The sequence below is a fragment of the Lissotriton helveticus genome, chromosome 3_1 (genome assembly GCF_964261635.1).
Source record: "Lissotriton helveticus chromosome 3_1, aLisHel1.1, whole genome shotgun sequence".
Classification (NCBI taxonomy): domain Eukaryota; kingdom Metazoa; phylum Chordata; class Amphibia; order Caudata; family Salamandridae; genus Lissotriton; species Lissotriton helveticus.
Window position 1 is genome coordinate 921,443,586 of NC_136061.1, and position 20,404 is coordinate 921,463,989.

General features: G+C 46.1%; 1 protein-coding gene across 1 annotated transcript in view; it reads left to right on the forward strand.

Annotated features, from left to right (window-relative positions):
- STK40 (serine/threonine kinase 40) overlaps positions 1–20,404 on the forward strand; it is a 379,098-nt gene that overhangs the window by 275,852 nt on the left and 82,842 nt on the right. Inside the window, exon 9 of the mRNA XM_078681258.1 lies at positions 4,664–4,808. Coding sequence (XP_078537384.1) covers positions 4,664–4,808 — 145 coding nt within the window. The remainder of the gene's footprint in view (positions 1–4,663; positions 4,809–20,404) is intronic.

Consider the following 20,404-nt stretch of genomic DNA (forward strand, 5'->3'; position numbering starts at 1 on the left):
CCGCAACGAGCCTTGCCTGAGTTGCATATTTCTATTTTAAAGCATTCTCCATGGGACAGTGGTCGAGCGTGGCAAGAGCCCGCAACGAGCCTTGCCTGAGTTGCATATTTCTATTTTAAAGCACGGGAATATCTCCTTCCTTATTATTGATGTGAGGGCACTATTCATGTAGAAGTAGGAATCCACAGGCTGCCCTATCAAGAATTTAAAAGTACCCCATGCTTTGCGAGGAACCTGTTTTACCACGTCCAGCGGCTCGCACACATCCATCCTATCTTTGTCATTGTACGGAGCACTTTTGATACTTGGTAGCGATTACTCACCGTTTTGGGTAGGTTCATGCTGCACAATTGGATAAACATGTTTCCTAAAAGTGCAGGTCTAAGAAGCCCCCTTGCTAGGTGCACTCAGTGTCGCCAAGGAGCCCCTGGTTGCGGCCTGCTCCTCCGGATCTCTAAGGGAGTATGTGGTTTGCGGCTGCGGAGCCTTTCTGGTGGCGTGTTTACACGTGTTGGGAGGCAGCCAGGTGTTTACCTTCCTGCGGCTTCTCGCTCCCTCCTCATGTCTTGTGGTGACATCTGGGGGCAATGGGGGGGGCTGCTGGGGCAGTCTCCCCGAGGGGGTCATGCCTGTAGAGGGAGGCATGGCCCACCAGCATGCCGCAGAAACAAATAACCAGGCAAGTTCTTGGGACGGCTTCATCTCGGCAACGATTCGGGAAAGATGGAAAGGTACCAGACCGCATCTTACAGCCTTTGTGTAAACTGGCTATTTAAACTGCTCTTATTTTTGACGCATCGTTTATAATTCTGAGGCTGTGCTTTAAATAAACGCATGGCAAGAGCTCAGTTTGTTTAATATTATTGACTTTCTGCGTGTTCTCTCATCCGACCACGAGTAAACCTCGACGTGACCCTCTTCCTGGTCCTTGAAGATGCAAAAGCCACAACAGGGATAAGAGGGAGCGTCCCCCGCCCCCGGGCTGGGCTCAGCCAGTGGAAGGGCAGGGATGGCAGGGAGGACGGCACACACTGTAAGCCCCGTCCTTTTCAGACTGGGGGGCGTGTTTTTGACTGTTCCAACCAATGGAAAAGAGGGTAGAATAAAACTAAAAAACACGCCCCCCAGTCCGAAAAAGACGGGGCTTAGAGCTAGAGAATGACGTCACTGAGACCGCTTCTCCAATGGCTGGCCGCCGTTTAGGCGGCCAGCCAATGGAGAAGAGGGGCGGGGTTAACCCTCGCTACTCAGTCATTAAATCTCGCATGTGCGCACCCGACGCCACGCGAGACCTAAAATATGCTTACAAGATCTTTAGAAAATCGCTTTATAATCCTTCTGATCGGACATGGTTTTAAGTAATCCTACAATAAAGTAATTCATTAATTCTGATCAGAGACAATTTTTTGCACCAGGCAAAATCCTCCCTTCCATTAGTTATGGTTGTTAATGACATTGTTTTCTGTATATTATTACTTTACAGTAATGTTATACAAATACCAGGTAGTCTTGTGCAGCTTCATTTGCGGGTTCATACCCAGCTAAAGAGGCAGAGAAGCACAAGATTTCTAAATATGTGTTGCAAGTGGATTTTCATTGGTGAGAAGAACTGCAAATATACTGCTTTCAAATCTTTGGCTGATATTTTATGACGTGTGAGAATGTATTTATCCTTTTGGCTTTTTAAAATTGGGCGTTTAAAGAGTGCTCCTAGAATTCTTCGTCTCTGGTACAACCATGACGTGTGGTGTTGGAATCCGGCAGCTCTAATCCCCCAACCTATGAGAGCGAGCAGTGATTGGATCTGTTGGGTGCATAGCTTTGGACAGTTCCCTTCATGTTCTGGATAAATGCCGCTCAGCCGATATTCTGAGCACTGGATTTGAAACCGCACCAGCCTTAGGCGCAGGGGTCTGGAGGGAGCTGCCATCATTAATACAACTCTCCCTGCCTGGAGCCAGCGCGATAGGATTTCTGCTGATGAAATGTTACCCCTGACGGCCCCCCTGCCTGCTACTTATCACTTTCTCCACACTGAGCTTGGAATAGTTAGGACAAATATTGAAACCATCCAGCACCAGTGACTCACGCGGTGAGTCACGGAGGACGCTGGCTGCCTTCTCCCGTGTGCTTGCGGCAGCGCAGCAGTGATCTTTATGCTTTTTTGACCCTCCATGTGACTATAATTTGCTGATTTGTTGCTTGACAGGGAATGTACTGTACCTTTGGCAGTGCTTTTGTTTTTTTCGGCGTGGGATTGAAAGCACTTAGTGACAGAGGGCGGGGTGGGAGGGTCCGGGGGGAGGGTATTGGTTATCTTTGCACACAAGTGGGAAGAGATTTGTGCTTCATAAATCCTTTCCTTCATTCTTCGCCTCTTGCGCTTGTGTCAGGCAGACATATGTTTCAAATCTGAACGAAAAGGTTTAAGTTAATCACCTAACTAAAGAACATTGCTGAAATGTTTGGCGGTTCCTTGCAGTTTTAAATATAAAACAATTATAAAATGTAAGTAACATCATCTTGACGTGAAAATACGTATTTGACAGTTAAGTCTATTTTATACCACAACCCAGTGATGCTTTAACATTTTTTTTAGATCTAGTCTACCACACAGTCTATACACTCTATGGGAGTGCATATGTTTTCCCGCTGTCTCCCTCATGTACTTTTCTCCCTCTGCACTGTGTTGCGCCCTGTTGCCCATGTGCTTCTCCCAGCCCCCCCTGTATGTTGGGCTCACCCTAGTGTACTTCCCTTTGTTGCTTTCTCGCGATGACAGCAATACTCTACGTGTGGCTAAGCCTATCACCCTCAGCAGGAATTGATCAAAACTTGTGAAGGCAGTGTGGTTTCAGTGAGGTGTTCACATGGTTACAGTTTTGGTCCGTTCTGTTGACGTGTATTAGATCCACCGAAACACTGAGTTAAATGTGGGAATGCCACCTTGTTAGACTCAAAGTGCCTGACATTTCGGTCTCAGAAATATGGGGGAAACAGTGTTTTGACCCATTTGTGGGGCATTCATGCCAGCCCCACCTCTTTGCATTTCCATGGGTCGCTAGATTTCAGAAATGCCAAGATTTACGGAGCTTCCCTGGTTCACCTAGACCGCCAAAACTTTTCCGATGGCAAGTTAGAGATAATTGGGACTTCTTTGGGTTTAGTTTTGATGTGCCGGCAGCGAGGTGGTAAGGCCTTATTCCTCCCACTTGTGTGAAGCATTGGCCTGTCTTGGCACCGGCCCATTTTGGGTTCAGTCTCGCCCTAGCAGTCATTCACTACCGCACACATTCACAACCCTCACAAACTAGCAGCAAAGACAGTATGTTTAGTTGACTCCTGAAAGTGCCTTTTCATGGATTGAGGAGTGTATTTCTGGTTCAGTCGAACAAGTGGCTCATTGCAAGAATATGTCAGTAAACCTAGCAGTGCAATGAAGAGTGACTGTGTATGAATAGTGATTAGAGTGTGTGGACCAATGGATCACTGACTGGATGGAAGCATCCAGGCACTTTTAGTTATTAGCCAGACCCAGTGCCTTTACCAGTACTTGTGCATTTTTGTTCTTCTGCCAGCCCGTGTGATAAGCTGGGGGAGGTAGTAAATACAGCATTGGCATCTCCACTGATCTACATCATTTACAGGAACCAGGGTTCATTTTTTGTTACTCGAATTCTGTTACTTTCTGAAGATAAAGAATATGTTTTTTTAAAGGGTCCTTGACTTCTCTTGTATGAATCACTATGCAGTATTTGTTTCGGTTTTAACAGCAAGAAATCAACTGTCAGTCATGGATTAATGTCGGTTCAGGGAAGTCACACTGTGAATTGAGTTAAACACTTTTGGAAAAATAGATGGATTATCTCTACAGTCTTTGTTGTCAGGGGAAACCTTTTTGTTTTTATCAAGCAATGCTTCCTATGCTGTATTTTTGAGTTGTCACCTGTAGGTCTTGAGCGAAAGGCCTATCCATGCATTTTAAATTGTGTTTTGATGAGCACTGCTTGGTAACTGTAGTGGTTGCAGATAGTGCCGGCTTATAGATCTATCCATTAATCAAATGGGGTAACCCAAAATGGTCTAGGACCTGGGTATTGAACGGTATTATAAGACAATGGTCTTTTTATGTCACAAATCTTTGAAAATCTTTGCTTTTCTTTATCACTGAACACCATCTGACTCACATCTTTCTATTTTGCACTCTCCCTTTGGGGCAACCAATATGACCTATATGTATTGTAAGCTTTTTACATTGTTCAATAGTGGTAAAAAATGAATAAATCACCACTGATTATTTGATTTGCTGTTGCGTTTCGTGAGATTGTTCGATTCATCGATGAAGAGTAGATTACAATACTCTATTAATTAAATTATGAAGTGTTGACTAACTGTGATATTGTGAAGTAATAGTCTTTGGACCATTGTCTTATAATACCGGCTTATAGATCTACAGCAGAAGTTCACATTTCTTTAAGAAGCAGTATTGTTTTAGATTAAACAACTTTTATGGCTCTGCTTCCGACTGAGCTGTGTGTTTGAATTACCTAATGTGTGTTGGTACCTATGGTTCTTTAGACTTTAGTTTAATCAAATTCATGACTGTTAACATTGAAAGTTACTACCTCAAATTGACTGCTGTACATTTTTGTTTCCCATGCAGGTCGACCATACCGGGGAAAGCCTAGTGACATGTGGGCACTGGGTGTGGTGCTATTCACAATGCTTTACGGACAGTTCCCTTTCTATGACAGTATACCGCAGGAGCTCTTTAGAAAAATTAAAGCAGCCGAGTATACAATACCAGAGTAAGTGATATAACGTTTAGGTACAAAGTTGCTTCATGCCCTATATTCTTACTAATTTGTGTAGTAACACCAGCTCTGACATTTTATTTAGGAAAGTTCATTTGGAAAGCTACAAGCTCATAAAGGAGGATTTGCAAAATGCAGACCATTGCAAGTGATCCAAATGTGAAGATTGTTTTACACAGCACCACTCGTCCTGCAGTTGCCTCAAAAAACACAAGGCATGCTAGAGGGTCTAATCACACAAAGAGAAGTAGAAGTTGAAAAATGTGCTTCAAGAGTCTTATGGCAAAGTCAATATGTTGTAAAAACTTTTACAGTTTATGGAGAGACATTGTCCGAGACAGACTCACCTTGATGAATGTGCTACTAAAGGGAGCCGCCCTCGCTCCTAAGCTTTTTCAAGCACAAACTGCTGTGAAACTCTATTATATCCGAAGTGTGAATACACAACCCATATGCGAGTACAGAGTCAGTCCTCGATCCACTTCTAATAAGGTAGGAAAGGAGGGTATGAATACGGAGATCTAGTAGTCCTGACGAAAGCTGGGAAAGTCGCAACAACTGGCTGAAACATGTAGACTCGTATGTAGAGAGGAGGGATAAAGGGTTCATAATCTACCCTGTTCACCACCATCTTCTGGTTTGTTATACCTTTTTAGGTCTCGGCCTATTCCCATTCCGCAGGAATGGAATAGGACGAGTCTATAGCAGTGAAACCAAGACTTAAACTAAGGTCTACCAAAAAGAGGTTTTCCACGAGTGCATGTACACATGCACGAGCCCGAGCCTTCTGCCTGCCTCCTAGGCAATCTGCTTCTCCGCCCCCCTGGTGTTTCTGGCTTGCTCTTCAAAGGCTCCCCATACCATTTGCTCCTGCCTCCCACTGCTTCACACTACACGGCCGCCAGGCCGTGAGCTCGCATTTCTACCCAGCAGCTTCAAAGGGATCTTCTTTCCCGCCCACTGCTTCACACTTCACGGCCTGGCGGCCGTGACTCGCATTTCTCCTCCCCCCTCCCCACAGCAATGCCAAGAGCTTGTTTTACAGGTTTCTAGAGGCCTTTCAGATTCCCTATCATTCAGCAGCTTGACTTCAAAGGGATTTCATTTCGCGGCCGCGTTTTTTCTGCCCCTGTTAGGCTCGTTTTTTTTTTTGTGTGCCTTTGCCATCTTCTTTCATCACATATTCACCATCCTGACAAAATGCATCCACAGGCACAGACATTAATGGGTCACCCTCTTTTCGAACCTTTGATCTCCCTCTTAAAACTGTCCATTTGCTTTCAGCTTAAAGGGATCTCTCTCTTATACTCATGACTAACCCCCCTCCTCCCCCCCCTCATCGGAAAGTCAACGGATTGTCAACTATGCTGATTGATGGAGGGAGAGCTCATATTATACTGGCGTGTTTCTATTGCACGCTTTTCACTGTATTTCTTTCAACAAGTGTCCTGCCCATCCGCAAGCAGCAGACATCCGCAAGCGTCAGACATCCGCAAGCGTCAGACATCCGCAAGCGTCAGACATCCGCAAGCGTCAGACATCCGCAAGCGTCAGACATCCGCAAGCGTCAGACATCCGCTCAGACATCCACAAGCGTCAGACATCCACAAGCGTCAGACATCCACAAGCGTCAGACATCCACAAGCGTCAGACATCCACAAGCGTCAGACATCCCCAAGCGTCAGACATCACCAAGCGTCAGACATCCGCGTTTTTTCTGCCCCTGTTAGGCTCGTTTTTTTTTGTGCCTTTGCCATCTTCTTTCATCACATATTCACCATCCTGACAAAATGCATCCACAGGCACAGACATTAATGGGTCACCCTCTTTTCGAACCTTTTATCTCCGTCTTAAAACTGTCCATTTGCTTTCAGCTTAAAGGGATCTCTCTCTCTTATACTCATGACTAACCCCCCTTCTCCCCCCCTCATTGGAAAGTCAACGAATTGTCAACTATGCTGATTGGTGGAGGGAGAGCTCATATTATACTGGCGTGTTTCTGTTGCACGCTTTTCACTGTATTTCTTTCAACAAGTGTCCTGCCCATCCGCAAGCGTCACACATCCACAAGCGTCACACATCCACAAGCGTCACACATCCGCAAGCGTCACACATCCGCAAGCGTCCGACATCCGCAAGCGTCAGACATCCGCAAGCGTCAGACATCCGCAAGCGTCAGACATCCGCAAGCGTCAGACATCCGCAAGCGTCAGGCATCCGCAAGCGTCAGGCATCCGCAAGCGTCAGGCATCCGCAAGCGTCAGGCATGCACAAGCGTCAGGCATGCACAAGCGTCAGGCATGCACAAGCGTCAGGCATGCACAAGCGTCAGGCATGCACAAGCGTCAGGCATGCACAAGCGTCAGGCATGCACAAGCGTCAGGCATGCATAAGCGTCAGGCATGCACAAGCGTCAGACATGCACAAGCGTCAGACATGCACAAGCGTCAGACATGCACAAGCGTCAGACATGCACAAGCGTCAGACATGCACAAGCGTCAGACATGCACAAGCGTCAGACATGCACAAGCGTCAGACATGCACAAACGTCAGACATGCACAAACGTCATACATGCACAAGCGTCAAGCATCAGACATCCACAAGCGTCAAGCATCAGACATCCACAAGCGTCAAGCATCAGACATCCACAAGCGTCAAGCATCAGACATCCACAAGCGTCAAGCATCAGACATCCACAAGCGTCAAGCATCAGACATCCACAAGCGTCAAGCATCAGACATCCACAAGCGTCAAGCATCAGACATCCACAAGCGTCAAGCGTCAGACATCCACAAGCGTCAAGCGTCAGACATCCACAAGCGTCAGGCATCCACAAGCGTCAGGCATCCACATGCATCAAACATCCACAAGCAACAGACATCCACAAACATCAGGCATCAGACATCCACAAGCGTCAGACATCCACAAGCGTCAGACATCCGCAAGCGTCAGGCATCCGCAAGCGTCAGGCATCCGCAAGCGTCAGGCATCCGCAAGCGTCAGGCATCCACAAGCGTCAGGCATCCGCAAGCGTCAGGCATCCGCAAGCGTCAGGCATCCGCAAGCGTCAGGCATCCACAAGCATCAAGCATCCACAAGCATCAGACATCCACAAGCGTCAGGCATCCAAAAGCATCAAGCATCCACATGCATCAAACATCCACAAGCAACAGGCATCAGACATCCACAAACGTCAGGCATCAGACATCCACAAACGTCAGGCATCAGACATCCACAAACGTCAGGCATCAGACATCCACAAACGTCAGGCATCAGACATCCACAAGCGTCAGGCATCCACAAGCGTCAGGCATCCACAAGCGTCAGGCATCCACATGCATCAAACATCCACAAGCAACAGACATCCACAAACATCAGGCATCAGACATCCACAAGCGTCAGACATCCACAAGCGTCAGACATCCGCAAGCGTCAGACATCCGCAAGCGTCAGACATCCGCAAGCGTCAGACATCCGCAAGCGTCAGGCATCCGCAAGCGTCAGGCATCCACAAGCATCAAGCATCCACAAGCATCAGACATCCACAAGCGTCAGGCATCCAAAAGCATCAAGCATCCACATGCATCAAACATCCACAAGCAACAGGCATCAGACATCCACAAACGTCAGGCATCAGACATCCACAAACGTCAGGCATCAGACATCCACAAACGTCAGGCATCAGACATCCACAAACGTCAGGCATCCACAAGCATCAGACATCCAAAGGCGTCAGGCATGCACAAGCGTCAGGCATGCACAAACGTCAGACATCCGCAAGCGTCAGACATCCGCAAGCGTCAGACATCCGCAGGCGTCAGACATCCGCAGGCGTCAGACATCCGCAGGCGTCAGACATCCGCAGGCGTCAGACATCCGCAGGCGTCAGACATCCGCAGGCGTCAGACATCCGCAGGCGTCAGACATCCGCAGGCGTCAGACATCCGCAGGCGTCGGGCATCCGCAGGCGTCAGGCATCCGCAGGCGCCAGGCATCCGCAGGCGTCAGGCATCCGCAGGCGTCAGGCATCCGCAGGCGTCAGACATCCGCAGGCGTCAGACATCCGCAGGCGTCAGACATCCGCAGGCGTCAGGCATCCGCAGGCGTCAGGCATCCGCAGGCGTCAGGCATCCACAAGCGTCAGGCATCCACAAGCGTCAGGTATCCACAAACATCAGGCATCAGACTTTTATTTAAGTATTAATTATTAAAAAAAATTAAACCATTGTTATTTGTAATATCAATACATGCAAGTCACGTAAATACAACACATATTGCATTACAAATGCTATAGGTGTCACATTTGCGAAAGTTATAACTATTGGCATGGTAAATGACAAAGCTATTAATTTCGCTATTTTCAAAAACAAAACCTAAATAAAAAAATTGTCATTTACAATACCAATAGCTCAAACTTTCCTAATACGAGACCTATTGCATTGCAAATGCTTGTTAATCCTGGCCTGGGAGTTCTGGAATAAAATAGGGAATTGGATATCCCTGAGCTAGTTTTAACATGTTTTCTGCACTTCTTCTTTGCTTGATCCCTACTCTTCTTTCTTTTAGTATTGTTTCCCCCACCCTAATGCCCCACCCCATGCGTTGGTCTGCGCAGGTGTATTGTTGGCAGCCCAATGATGAAGCATGCCACAATTTTGTGGGTAAGGGCAGTTTTCCCAACATATTGACTTTGCCATAAGACACTCTAAGCGCATTTCTCAACTCCTACTTCTCTGTGTGTGATAATTAGCTTTAGAGGAGGTCGAAGAAGGAGTTCCCCCTCATCTCCCTCTTTTGTGTGTGCTATGCTAGAGGGTCTCTCTAGCAAAATCATTCTCTCAGCTGGTTTGCAAAAATTTTATTATCTTTGCTATTCCACAAAATGGAAGGAAGCATATTTGGAAAGATAAAAACTTGGCTAGGAAATTGCATGTCCCCCAAATTGTAGTAACCAACAGATGTATTTGTCTGCAGTGCATATTGACTGCAAAGTAACATTCTGAACACATTTTCCTGGCACAGTAGCATAAACTGTGTCTGAGGTATAGTAACTCAACGCAGACACACAAAAGCATAGCCTTTATTTGGGCGGTCAGGTTTTCATGTAAAAAGACATGCCCCAGCATTCTGGAAGCACGTCAGACTGTCAAGCAAAACTGTTGATGTAGCCTTTGTGCATAAAGCTGGGTGCCAACTATATCCTCACACACAGCTATGCCTGCACCTTTGGCAATATTAAATGAGCAGACCTACAAAGGCTAGATTTTCAAGAGATCTAGATTTGAAATATTTTATGATGTCATTCCCCACCTTATACAGGTCTAATAGTCATCACCAGTGTCACAAGTGCAAGGGTCTATGTAAGTGTAAGTGTATGTGTTTGAATCAAAATATTCATGTAATAATTTATTTTTGTGATGGGGAATCACTTTATCAGAAAGCATAGCGTTTGTGTGATTGACCTTTGCATTTTTATTTATTTTAGGTGCTTATACAATCAGGACCTAGCTTCAAGTGCTTCAGAGTGCTTTGTAATGAACATGATGATACAATTAACAAGAAGTAGTCAACAAGAGATTAAGGAAAGAAAGGGGGACCTAGGATCAAAGCAGAACATAAGGGGCTAGTTGAGCAGAAGAGGTGGAAGATTAGATCAAAAAGTCTTTTTGACTAGGTGAGTCGGATGGTCTTTCTTGAAATAAAATAGATTAGAGTTTGTTCTGAGGGCATAGAGATGGAGTACCAATGTCTGGGGACCAGGCAGGAGTAGGCTGAGTTTATGGTTTTACTTATTTCATTTAGAAATTCCGAGAAGGAATAGAGGGGAATTGTTTGTCCAGCATAGAAGGAACTCTGTTTTGGTTGGGTTTAGTGTTCAAGAGAAGGCAGACATCCTTTTAATTAGATTTTGGAGAAAACCTAACAGATGTTAGGTCTGGGGAACTGGAAACTTTGACGAATAGCGGAGTGTCTTTTAGTGTATTGGGGAAAGGATATTTTTATTGTGAACCATTGTGCTAAGAGGCTCATGTGGAGATTGAAAAGAAGTGCTGAAAAGATTGGGCCTTGTAGTACTCTGCTGTTTACTCAGTAGGGAGCTGATCTGGAACAGTATATGATAACAAAGTGTATTCTTGTCAACAGGAACGATTTGAACAACTTTAGAACTTGTTTTTTAAGCTCATTATATATAAGATGTTTGGCAGTTCTGTCGTAGTTGATGGTGTTGAAATCTGCAGTTCGGTCTAATAGTATTAGTTGGCACTGGTTTCCAGCATCTATGGTGCTGCATTTGGGTCTGATGCCAGATTGAAATTCATTCAGGAGATTGTTGTTTGATATCTGGTTCACCAATTGCATTGCAACCTCTTTCATCGATTTTCCATGAAAATGGCGGTTTGTTTATGGGTCTAAAATTTTCTAGATTGTTTGCGTCAAGGTTTGCTTTTTGAGATGGTGGGATAGTTGGCTGGATTTGAGTTCCTGAGAAGATGCCTTCTTCTTTAGAGGAGTTGAGGGTAAACGGGGCAATGACTGCATAAGGCATTTTTGTTATAGATGATTTTGCATCTTCTAATAAGTAGATGGATTTCTCGAAGAGGTTGTCTTAGTGAGTGTGTCAAGATCTAGAGGAGGGAGAGGCGATCAAATAGGGAGTGTAGCAAAAGTATGAACTCATCGTTTTTTTTCTCTGAAGAATTTGTCAAAGACTTCACCTTCGGGAATTTTGCTAGTTATATGTTGATCACAGGTTTGGTACATAGTTTTATGACTTGAACGTTGTGATTTTTTATTTATTTTTTAGTATTTGGAATTAATTCTGGTGGTGATAGTGTGCTTTGCTTATATTTTGAAGGTTGAAGATGGCTTCTGGTGTCTTGATCTATCCAATATATCTCAAGTTTATTTTCTATATGGCTTACTGGTGTTTAATTGATAAGAACAGCAAGGAAAGTGAAGTTTAATGATTGATGTTCGTCTTAGGGGTGCTAGCTGATTTAACATTTTCTTGGTTATGTCTGTGAATCATTCATTGAAAAAGTCAGCAGTCTGAGCAGTGGGTTTCTTGGACTTGGCCCTTTTGGCAGGTTCACCCCGAAACTTTTTTCGTTCTCCTAGCCTTTTTCTGTAACCTAGAGTTGGTGATTTTAGGGATTGTATGACGTTACAACGAATTCCGTTGCAACGCATGCCTTTACCACGCATGCGTTACAACGGAATTAGTTTCCCACGCATAACCTTTACCTCGAATATTCCTTTACCACGCATACATTTACAACGTTTTTCGTTTTAAATTTATGCATGGTGAGGGCATAATCTTGATAAAGGTTATAACTCTCCCCTTACATGCCCCCAGCCTCCACTCCTTATATTTACCCCTGCCCTTAACCCTTAAATATATATATATATATATATATATATATATATATATATATATATATTTTTTTTTTTTTTTTTTTTACTAAAATGCCCCTTACCTTTTAACTCGCCTTCTCTCCATCTTCTTTTTCTTACGTCGGTCGTACGTCGTTAAGAGGAAGCGGAAGTTACTTTCCGTTTCCTCTCTAACGACGTTGATTGCATCAGCTTCGGCTCTTCAGGTTAGTTTTTTTTTGGGGGGGAGAATCCCCCAAGCCCCCCATTTTTTTCCCAACGCTTTATTTGATTTTTTTATGGGGGAGACCCCCCAAATCCCCTTTTTTTTCTTTTCATTTTCCACACATGCCTTTACTACGTATTTCGTAGTAAAGGTATGCGTGGTAAAGCCTCTCGTTGTAACCACGCATGCGTTGTAATGCATGCGTGGTAAATGATTTCGTGGAAACGGCCGCGTTGTAGTGGCCGTTTCCCGATTTTAGGCCTCTGCACACTTTAGCACTGTGGTCCAGTGTAAAGTGTGTGTGCTCTCTGTGTGTGTGGTGAGACTGGCCTGCTCTCCCATAGGAATGCATGGGGGATATGTGTGTCCCTGGTAGTTCCTGGTATGAGAGGAGTGCAGGGGCGAGTTTAGTATGTGCGAACTTGTGAGAATAAATGCTGCGCAATGGTGTGTGCAGATTTATGGTGACTGGTGGAGAAATGCCACTTTTAGAAGTTGGTATTTCTGTGTACTGTCTGTCTGCCTGCCTGATGTGAATTGCATATCTGGCTTGTGATTGACGGGTTCTGGATGATGTGGGTGGCTCCAGGAGCCAGGATGGGTCTGCCCGGTGGTGAATAGGGAGATCTGCATGTAGATGGGAGGGAGGAGTTGCACCTGGGACCTGAATAGGGCTGTGCCTTCCCTCCACAATGCTGGCTCCACCTCCTGTGGTGTGTCTGATGTCCCTGGACTGTCTTGTGAAAGGGAGAGAGGAGCCGAGCAAAACAAAGTGCTCCTGACCCAGTATCTGGTTCTCCCCTTGCTCTACAGTTGTAGAGAAAGGAAAATGCTGTATAAAAGCAGGTGCTGTGACCCCATGATGATGATCTGCTTTGGATCCTGACAGAGGGGGGCTTGCTGCTGGTGGGGCCAGGAGGGACCGCCATGCGGGCTGCCTCTTTGCTGGAGTGCCCTGTGTGCTGGGCCCTACATTGCCCCCCCCTGATGCCCAGGACTTCGTGGACCTTTTTGGTTGCTATTTCCCCTGCAAGGCTTGTTACAGCCTGCCAATCGCTCTGGGAGCGCTTTTGGAGCTTTTCCTAGGAGAGGGAGAGCCTGGGGGATGAGCAGCACGGCGCTGCAGGCCCGGGCTGAGGTAATCCCCCTTGTAAGGATTCCCCCCTCATGAGCCTCGCGGGGGCCCACCCCGCCTATTTCATTTTAATTATATGCAGGTGCCCACCCTGCGTCTTTGCATGCCCATTGATTTGTTCTCGGCGGGTGCCCATCCTGCATGGTTGCCACTCCGAGCGGGTACCCACCCCGCTGTACACGTTGGATACCGAGGGAGCCTACCCCTCATTTACCGCCCCGAGATTGCCGCTGCAGTCCCGCCGTGGCAGCCCCAGAAGTCAGGCAAGTCTGCCTGTGACGTGGGTGGGGCCGCGGCAGGACCGGAAGAAGGAGGCGGCAGACTGGAGCCTCACTAGCTCCACACTGGAAGTCCCGGTCCCGAGGAGGGGGTCCGGTTGAAGTAGGGCGCCTAAGGAGGCGGGGCTCCCATAGGTGGAGAGAGCCCCGCAAGCGCTGTAGCCCAGGAAGGTCGAGGCGGAGGGGGCTCGAGGCACATTGCCGGTGCCTGCCCCCACCACATGAGTGGCGCCGGTCCCAAGGACAGGAGCTGAGTCCCCCTGAGAGTAGCCTGGTAAGTTCAGGAGGGCTGGGGGGCTCCATAGGTGCAGTGTTAATGCCGACCGCGGCCCTGTAAGGGTAGTGGTGCAGAGTGGTCCCGCCAGGGAGCGGGCCACTCCAACGATGGGTGCAATTATGATTATCTTCTAAAAGATGCAGAGGAGCCCATGCTTTTTCCCGTGGTGGGAGTCTGAGCGGTCCCGCCAGGAGAGCACGCCGCTCCAAGGTGGGGTACCATTGTTTTCAGAGCCTGTGTGTGGCTCCAACACTGGGGGCAGTTTCTGTTTGTGCACAAGTGAGCCCCTGAGTCTGAGGGACATTTCGAGGCACACTGTCGGTGCCTGGGCGAGCCCGCCAGAGAGTGGGCCGCCCAACGAGGGTGGCATATATTGAGCCCCAGCCAGGCCCAGAGGGCACAGTTGTGCCAGGGCCCATTTGTCCTATCCCCAGCTGCGCCGCACCAGCGCAGGCAGCTGCAACGTTTTTGGCGCAATTCTGGAGAAAGTCCCTGAGAGGGACACAAGAGGTGCCAGACCTTAGCCATTTGTTCCCAGCTGCGCAGCAATTAGTGCCAGCTGCATCGTTTAGGCCCTCGTGTTATGGTTCTCAGCTGCCCAGCAAGTAGTGGACAGCTGCTACGTTTAGGTTTGCGCAGTGGCACACCCCTGCGTTTCGCTGCCTAGGCAGCAGCCCTGTTATTCTGGACACAGGGCATTTGAGCCCCTTTTTGGATGGCCAGTTGGCCAGGGGGACGGGTCGATTTATAGAGCGCCAGGCCCTAATGTGATGTGGTGCTAGGAGATGCAAGGTGTGTAGTATGTTTTACGCACCCTGTTTTATACCTCTAAACTGTGGTTTCTGATTAGGAGGTTGTTTTGCATATACTGGTTGGTGCTAGTGAGATTGTGTTTCCCTGTGTGATTTACGCCCCTAATGTAAGTTATACTTAAGAGGTTAGGGTCTAATGTGTTTAGACTTGTGTGATACTGTTCATAATGTAGTTTGTTACAGGCTGATGCTAAGTACAGTGATTACCAGTAGTTACTGGTTGTACGTTTCTGATCTGTTTTACTTTTACCATGTTCGCTTTATGATGGTTCTGACAGTGGTCCATGTGGCCTTGTCAGGTGTAAATAATTCCCTTGTAGATATGACCTATTGCCAGTTGGCACCATGTATATTATGTGTTTACTTTTCTAATGTGTTTTGAGAATTCAAAGGCTATTTTTGATATAACCTTGTGTGGAGTTTCTTTTGTAGTGTTCCTGGGAAGTTGTTGTTGTGCGCGTGCGCAAATGCTTTACACATGGCCTACGGGATAAGCCTGACTGCTCGTGCCAAGCTACCAAGGGGGTGAGCAGGAGTTATCTTTGGCGTGTAACTTCCCAGTCCTGACTAGAGTGGTGGTTTCTGCCTGGATTTGGCGCACGCCTCAGCCAACCAGAAATCCCATTTCTAACAGCAGTTGATAGTTGAGAGCAATTTGAGTTGTTCAGAGTATGTAGATTGAGAGATTTTTGGTTTTTTTAAGATCTTATCCAGCTTGGAATAATTGATGATCACAAATGGAATGACGTGGTGATGTGAGACCAGTCTAGAGATTGGTGGTCTTACAGAATGAGGAAGTTGTGATTGTCTTGAATATTGTCTAGCGTGTTGCCCTTCAAATATTTAGACTTGCTAATAAATTTAGTCAAGTTGTGTCATGCATAGGGTTTCTTTATATTCCAGTGGATGTTAAGGTCTGCTAGAAGTAGGTTTACTAAGTAATAGCTGCATATGCATTCTTCAAATAGATCAGTGAAGTCTTGGGCCCATATTGCGTAACAGGTGTACTGTCCCTGTTTTAGCCTTGGCACGCTGTTGAACAGATGCTCCGGGTGCAAACTGTGACAGTGCACTCTATTGCAAGTAATTCACTGCCTCCAGGGTAGCCACAATTGTGCACTGCAATGCAGTGTGGCTGTTTAAACCAGCTGCCCAGTCTTTCTCTGTGCAGGAAGCTTCTGCCTACACCTTGAAGAGGGGACAGTGATCCCGCTACAAGCAGGTACAGTGGGTGACTGCACCCATCTGCAGGAGGGTTTCTGGAGGTCCGTGGGACCCCCTCTCCAAGCTTGCAGGGATCACACTCAGGAAGCGCACTGACACTGCACCACCTTTGTATGGCCCACAACAGAGTGTGCATCCCTCCTCTTTTCATCTGGCCATGCCCCCAAGATAATGAAGGAATGTCAAATGATAATAACTACAGAAAAGGTTAGCAATCATCTGCTCATTGATTAATACTACAGTTCCCAGGCTTGCTGAAAACTGGTATACACGACCGTTGGGCCTGCGGGGCACTGTTTGTAATACAGCCCTTGGTGGGCAATAAGTGCTCTGCAAGTACCATGCTTGCTTTTTATTTGGTCTAAAGGTGAAGGAAGCACCTCAAGTTTTTATGATCTATCTTTGTGAAGATGGAGAAGCCTATGGAGATACATATATCAAAAGAAGGCTGAGCGGATCCCGATAGTCCGGTTTCATGTCTAGATGATATTGAGGTCTGCTGTTTCACATGGATGAACTTGCTTTTATAAGCGTGCATTTTATGGAATGCCAGACTGACCGGAAAGGGCTTAACAGTGGGTTTGATTCTAATTAGGTTATTGTTGCATACTCCTCTGTATGGTTTTTGTTGCCGTTATGGTATCTGATGGGAATTTAAGTATGAGAATCTGTGCGATGGGATGATGAGAGACACATTTTGTGGGAGGATGAGAGGGTAACATAACAAAGTGGCACTGGAGGAAAGCGGAGAAGGGACAGAGGTGAGATTGGATGAGATTTTGCAGGTGCAGTAGATGTAATTTCTTTTTAGCGTATGTGTTCCAGCTTTAGGAATCCAGGTCATATGGGAGAGGATGAGTTTTAATCCTGCAGGAGGCTATATAGAGAAATTGAAATTCAGTATAGGAGTCAAGATCAAGAACCCTTAAGGTGGTGTTGCCTTTGGCTGAACAAATAGGGCCTTTGGTTCTTAGGATCACTGGTTATTTGAATGGATGAAGAGCTTGTCTGATGATGATCTGCTTTTTATTGAGCAGATTGTCTAATTTCTAGATTCCAGGGCGTTGGGTAGAGTAGCTTAGCCTGTGGAATGGATTGCGGCACTGCAATCTGTTAGGTCAGTTTAGGTGAAGCAGTTTGGTTTTCCTTACAGTACTGTACTTTGGCCACTAGGTGCGCTAATAGTTGCTTTTTAATGCCACATATTGTGAATGGGTACGGGCTATATTTGTGCAATTGCCTTATGGTACGCAGACTCTCTCGGTGAATTCATTCTAGACGCCTTCTCGCCAGTAAACCATTACCATTTTCAAGTGGAATGCAATTTCCATGTTTTGATAATAGTGTATCGTGCCTAATCCGAGCTTTGTAACTATCTTCTGTGAATTGATATATTTCCATTTTTAGCAATGTGTATTGTGAATAAGAACAGTAATCAGCTGTGTTGCGTAAGAAAAAGTAGGCACAAGAAGTCTTGAGGATGGCCCGCAGCATAAAGGGAAATCTAATATCCAAATTAATTTCAGTTCACTATTTGTCAAGGAATCTTTAAGAGAGTTCAAAGTTATTGGTGTAATCTGTGCTGTCATTTGTTTAGTAGGAGCTAATCATTGCATGAAACAGTGAACTGTTTGAAGTATGCATCAAAGATGATGCAAATACAGTTTACACATGATTACAACTTTCATACCTTTGTGGTATGTGACCGTGCTGAAACGTACAGGTTTTGTAGATCTGTAGTCAAAAGACTTGAGAGGGACAGCCAAGTCCTAAACTGTACTTTCAAGGGGAGTTATATTTGAGAAGTGGAAGAGTTACATTCTCACACTGGACTAAGGTTCTCAAAAATCTTATTGTGCTTTTTGTTGAAAGGTTTAAACCTTTAGAAAACCATATAAATCAATGTTTGATCCTGAATGTGAATCTAGCGAGAAATAACTGTTTTGAAGAGTTAGCAAAGCAGTTTTGTTACTGCACATGTAAAGATGTATGGAACTATTTTTTTTAAATTATTGCTGTTTATTGTGCTGCCTGTATGGACTAATTGTTTTTTTAATTTGATTTTTTTAATTAAAGTTCTGTCATTCAAGAGCCAAAAAGTTCGAGAATTATGAGTAAAATATAGACATAACTGCCTTGTTAAAGAGGTCTTAAATTTACATACTAGTTACTAATTTTCTCTAGAAATTGTCTTCTAGAGAAAGCTTTTCCATGCATGAAATTTTTGTTGTGAAAGTTGGCTCATCTCTTATCTGAAGTAAACTTTTTATTTTCCTGTTAGACTTGGCATCTTTTGGCATGTTTTCTGTCTTTTTGCTTTCTGACCTCCCGGTTTTGCTGGTTTAGTGTCTCTAACACTGAACAGCAGTAAGAAAGTATGCAAAGTGCAAGTGCTCCTGTTGGAAATTGTATCACGGATTGGTGTTTCCATGTTTGTGATATTTGATTTACTAATAAGTCCCTAGTAAAGTGCACTGAGAGTTCCAGGGCCTGTAAATCAAATGCTGCCAGTGGGCCTGCAGCAATAATTGTGCCACCCACACAAACAGCCCTGAAAAACAGCAGTGTTTGTGGATCTTGCCAGGCCCTTATCTTTCTTCCCTTTTCTTACATATTTCACCACAAGGATAGGCCCAATTTACCCTGTGAGCCGGTTGCTGTATAAATTAAAGGTAGGACATGTGCTGGTGTGTGTGACATCGCCCGGTAGTGAATTACAGTATACTTCGTTTTTAGGTTTCGCCTACGCAGCGCGCATGCGCTGCATATGGGGAGACCTTTAGGAATCGATAAGCCTTTTCTGCCAAAAACGTGCACGCTTTGCATTGCTTTCAATGGCAACGCGTGCATGTTTGGCAATTCCCTTGCGGGAGCGAGCTTTGAAACCATCTGTTTGTAATTAACTTTGAAACAGATGGTTCCCTCTGCTCGCTCTCGCAAGGGAAACTTTAGCAGGCCTCATCCTCGCTCCCCTCCCCCTGCTGCCTGCCTCCTCTCCTCGTCTTGTTTTGTTGGTTTCTGGCCGACTTGTTTACTGTAGATTTAACAGATGAAGAGTCGCTCTCTCGTCTCCTTTCTAACGTGGCTGGTCTCCCCCGGCTCGGAACTACAAACTGACAACGCCAGGTTGTTATGGTATACCTTTAACGGCCATCAGCAGTGGTAAATCTATCTATCGCACGATTTAAGGATTGGGTAATTTCTGTATTGTCTTTTCCGGTCCTCAACATTTATATTAGTAGCATCTATGGTAACTCAGCTGTCTCTCCACAAACCCCACAAACAGAATTTTGGGATTAAACAAACAATCACTCCAAGTACTCTAAAAGTACCTCTGTTGTGACGACAGAAAAAAATTGCTCACTGTTTTGCTTAAATATTTTGCTAGATTCAAGACGGCTGACCCTCGATGTTGTTCAGTAAAGAGTGTGTGCACGTGCAGCAACAGCGTGAGTTATTCGGGCATCTAACGCGTCAATATAGTTTTAGATCTCTTTGAGATAGCGCTGTCCACGGTTCAAGATGCACAAGTTACTACTTGTGTAACGATCTATCTGTAAGAGATATTAGTTAGTTATACGTTCCTTACCTTAGAATATCCCCAGACGTCAGACTGGATCCGGAATGTTTTGCTTAGCAGTACCCCTGCGCGTCAGTAGGTGGTGTCCTGCGGCTCCACGTCCGTCACTGGCGTCGTCAGCGCCGAGATTACGTCATAGAGGGTACTTAGGTGCCACCCATGCACGCTGACATCAGTTCTTTCTTTTTCCGTGCCAGTAAGCGCAGGTCCGGTTTGAGCACGTACCCAAGTCACTTTTTGACTGCTATTTTGAGACTTTTGTCTCCCTGCTTTTTTCTCCCGGCGCACGTAGGGATGCCCTGCTTTAAGTCTTGTGGGGCCTGTTGCCGTAATATGTCGGTGGCGGACCCCCACGATGTTTGCCTCTACTGCCTGGAGACCGACCACGAATGCCGGGACTGTCGAGCCATGGCCCACAAGTCCTTGCGGTAGCGACGTGGGAAATTGCTGGAGGTCCAGCATTTGTCAATCTGCCGCTCCAAGTCTAGGGGCTGTTCCCGGGACCGCTCACAGGACCGTAGCCGTCGCTCCTCGGGCTCCAAGTCCTCGCCTTCGGATTCCGGTAAGCGCCGCCACAAAACGAAGTCGAAGAAGCGTGTTCGCTCTCCGACGTCCCCCCCCCAGTCGCTCCTTGGAGGCGGACAAGGGCTCCTCTGGAGCTTTGGAGTCCCGTGTCCAAGCCA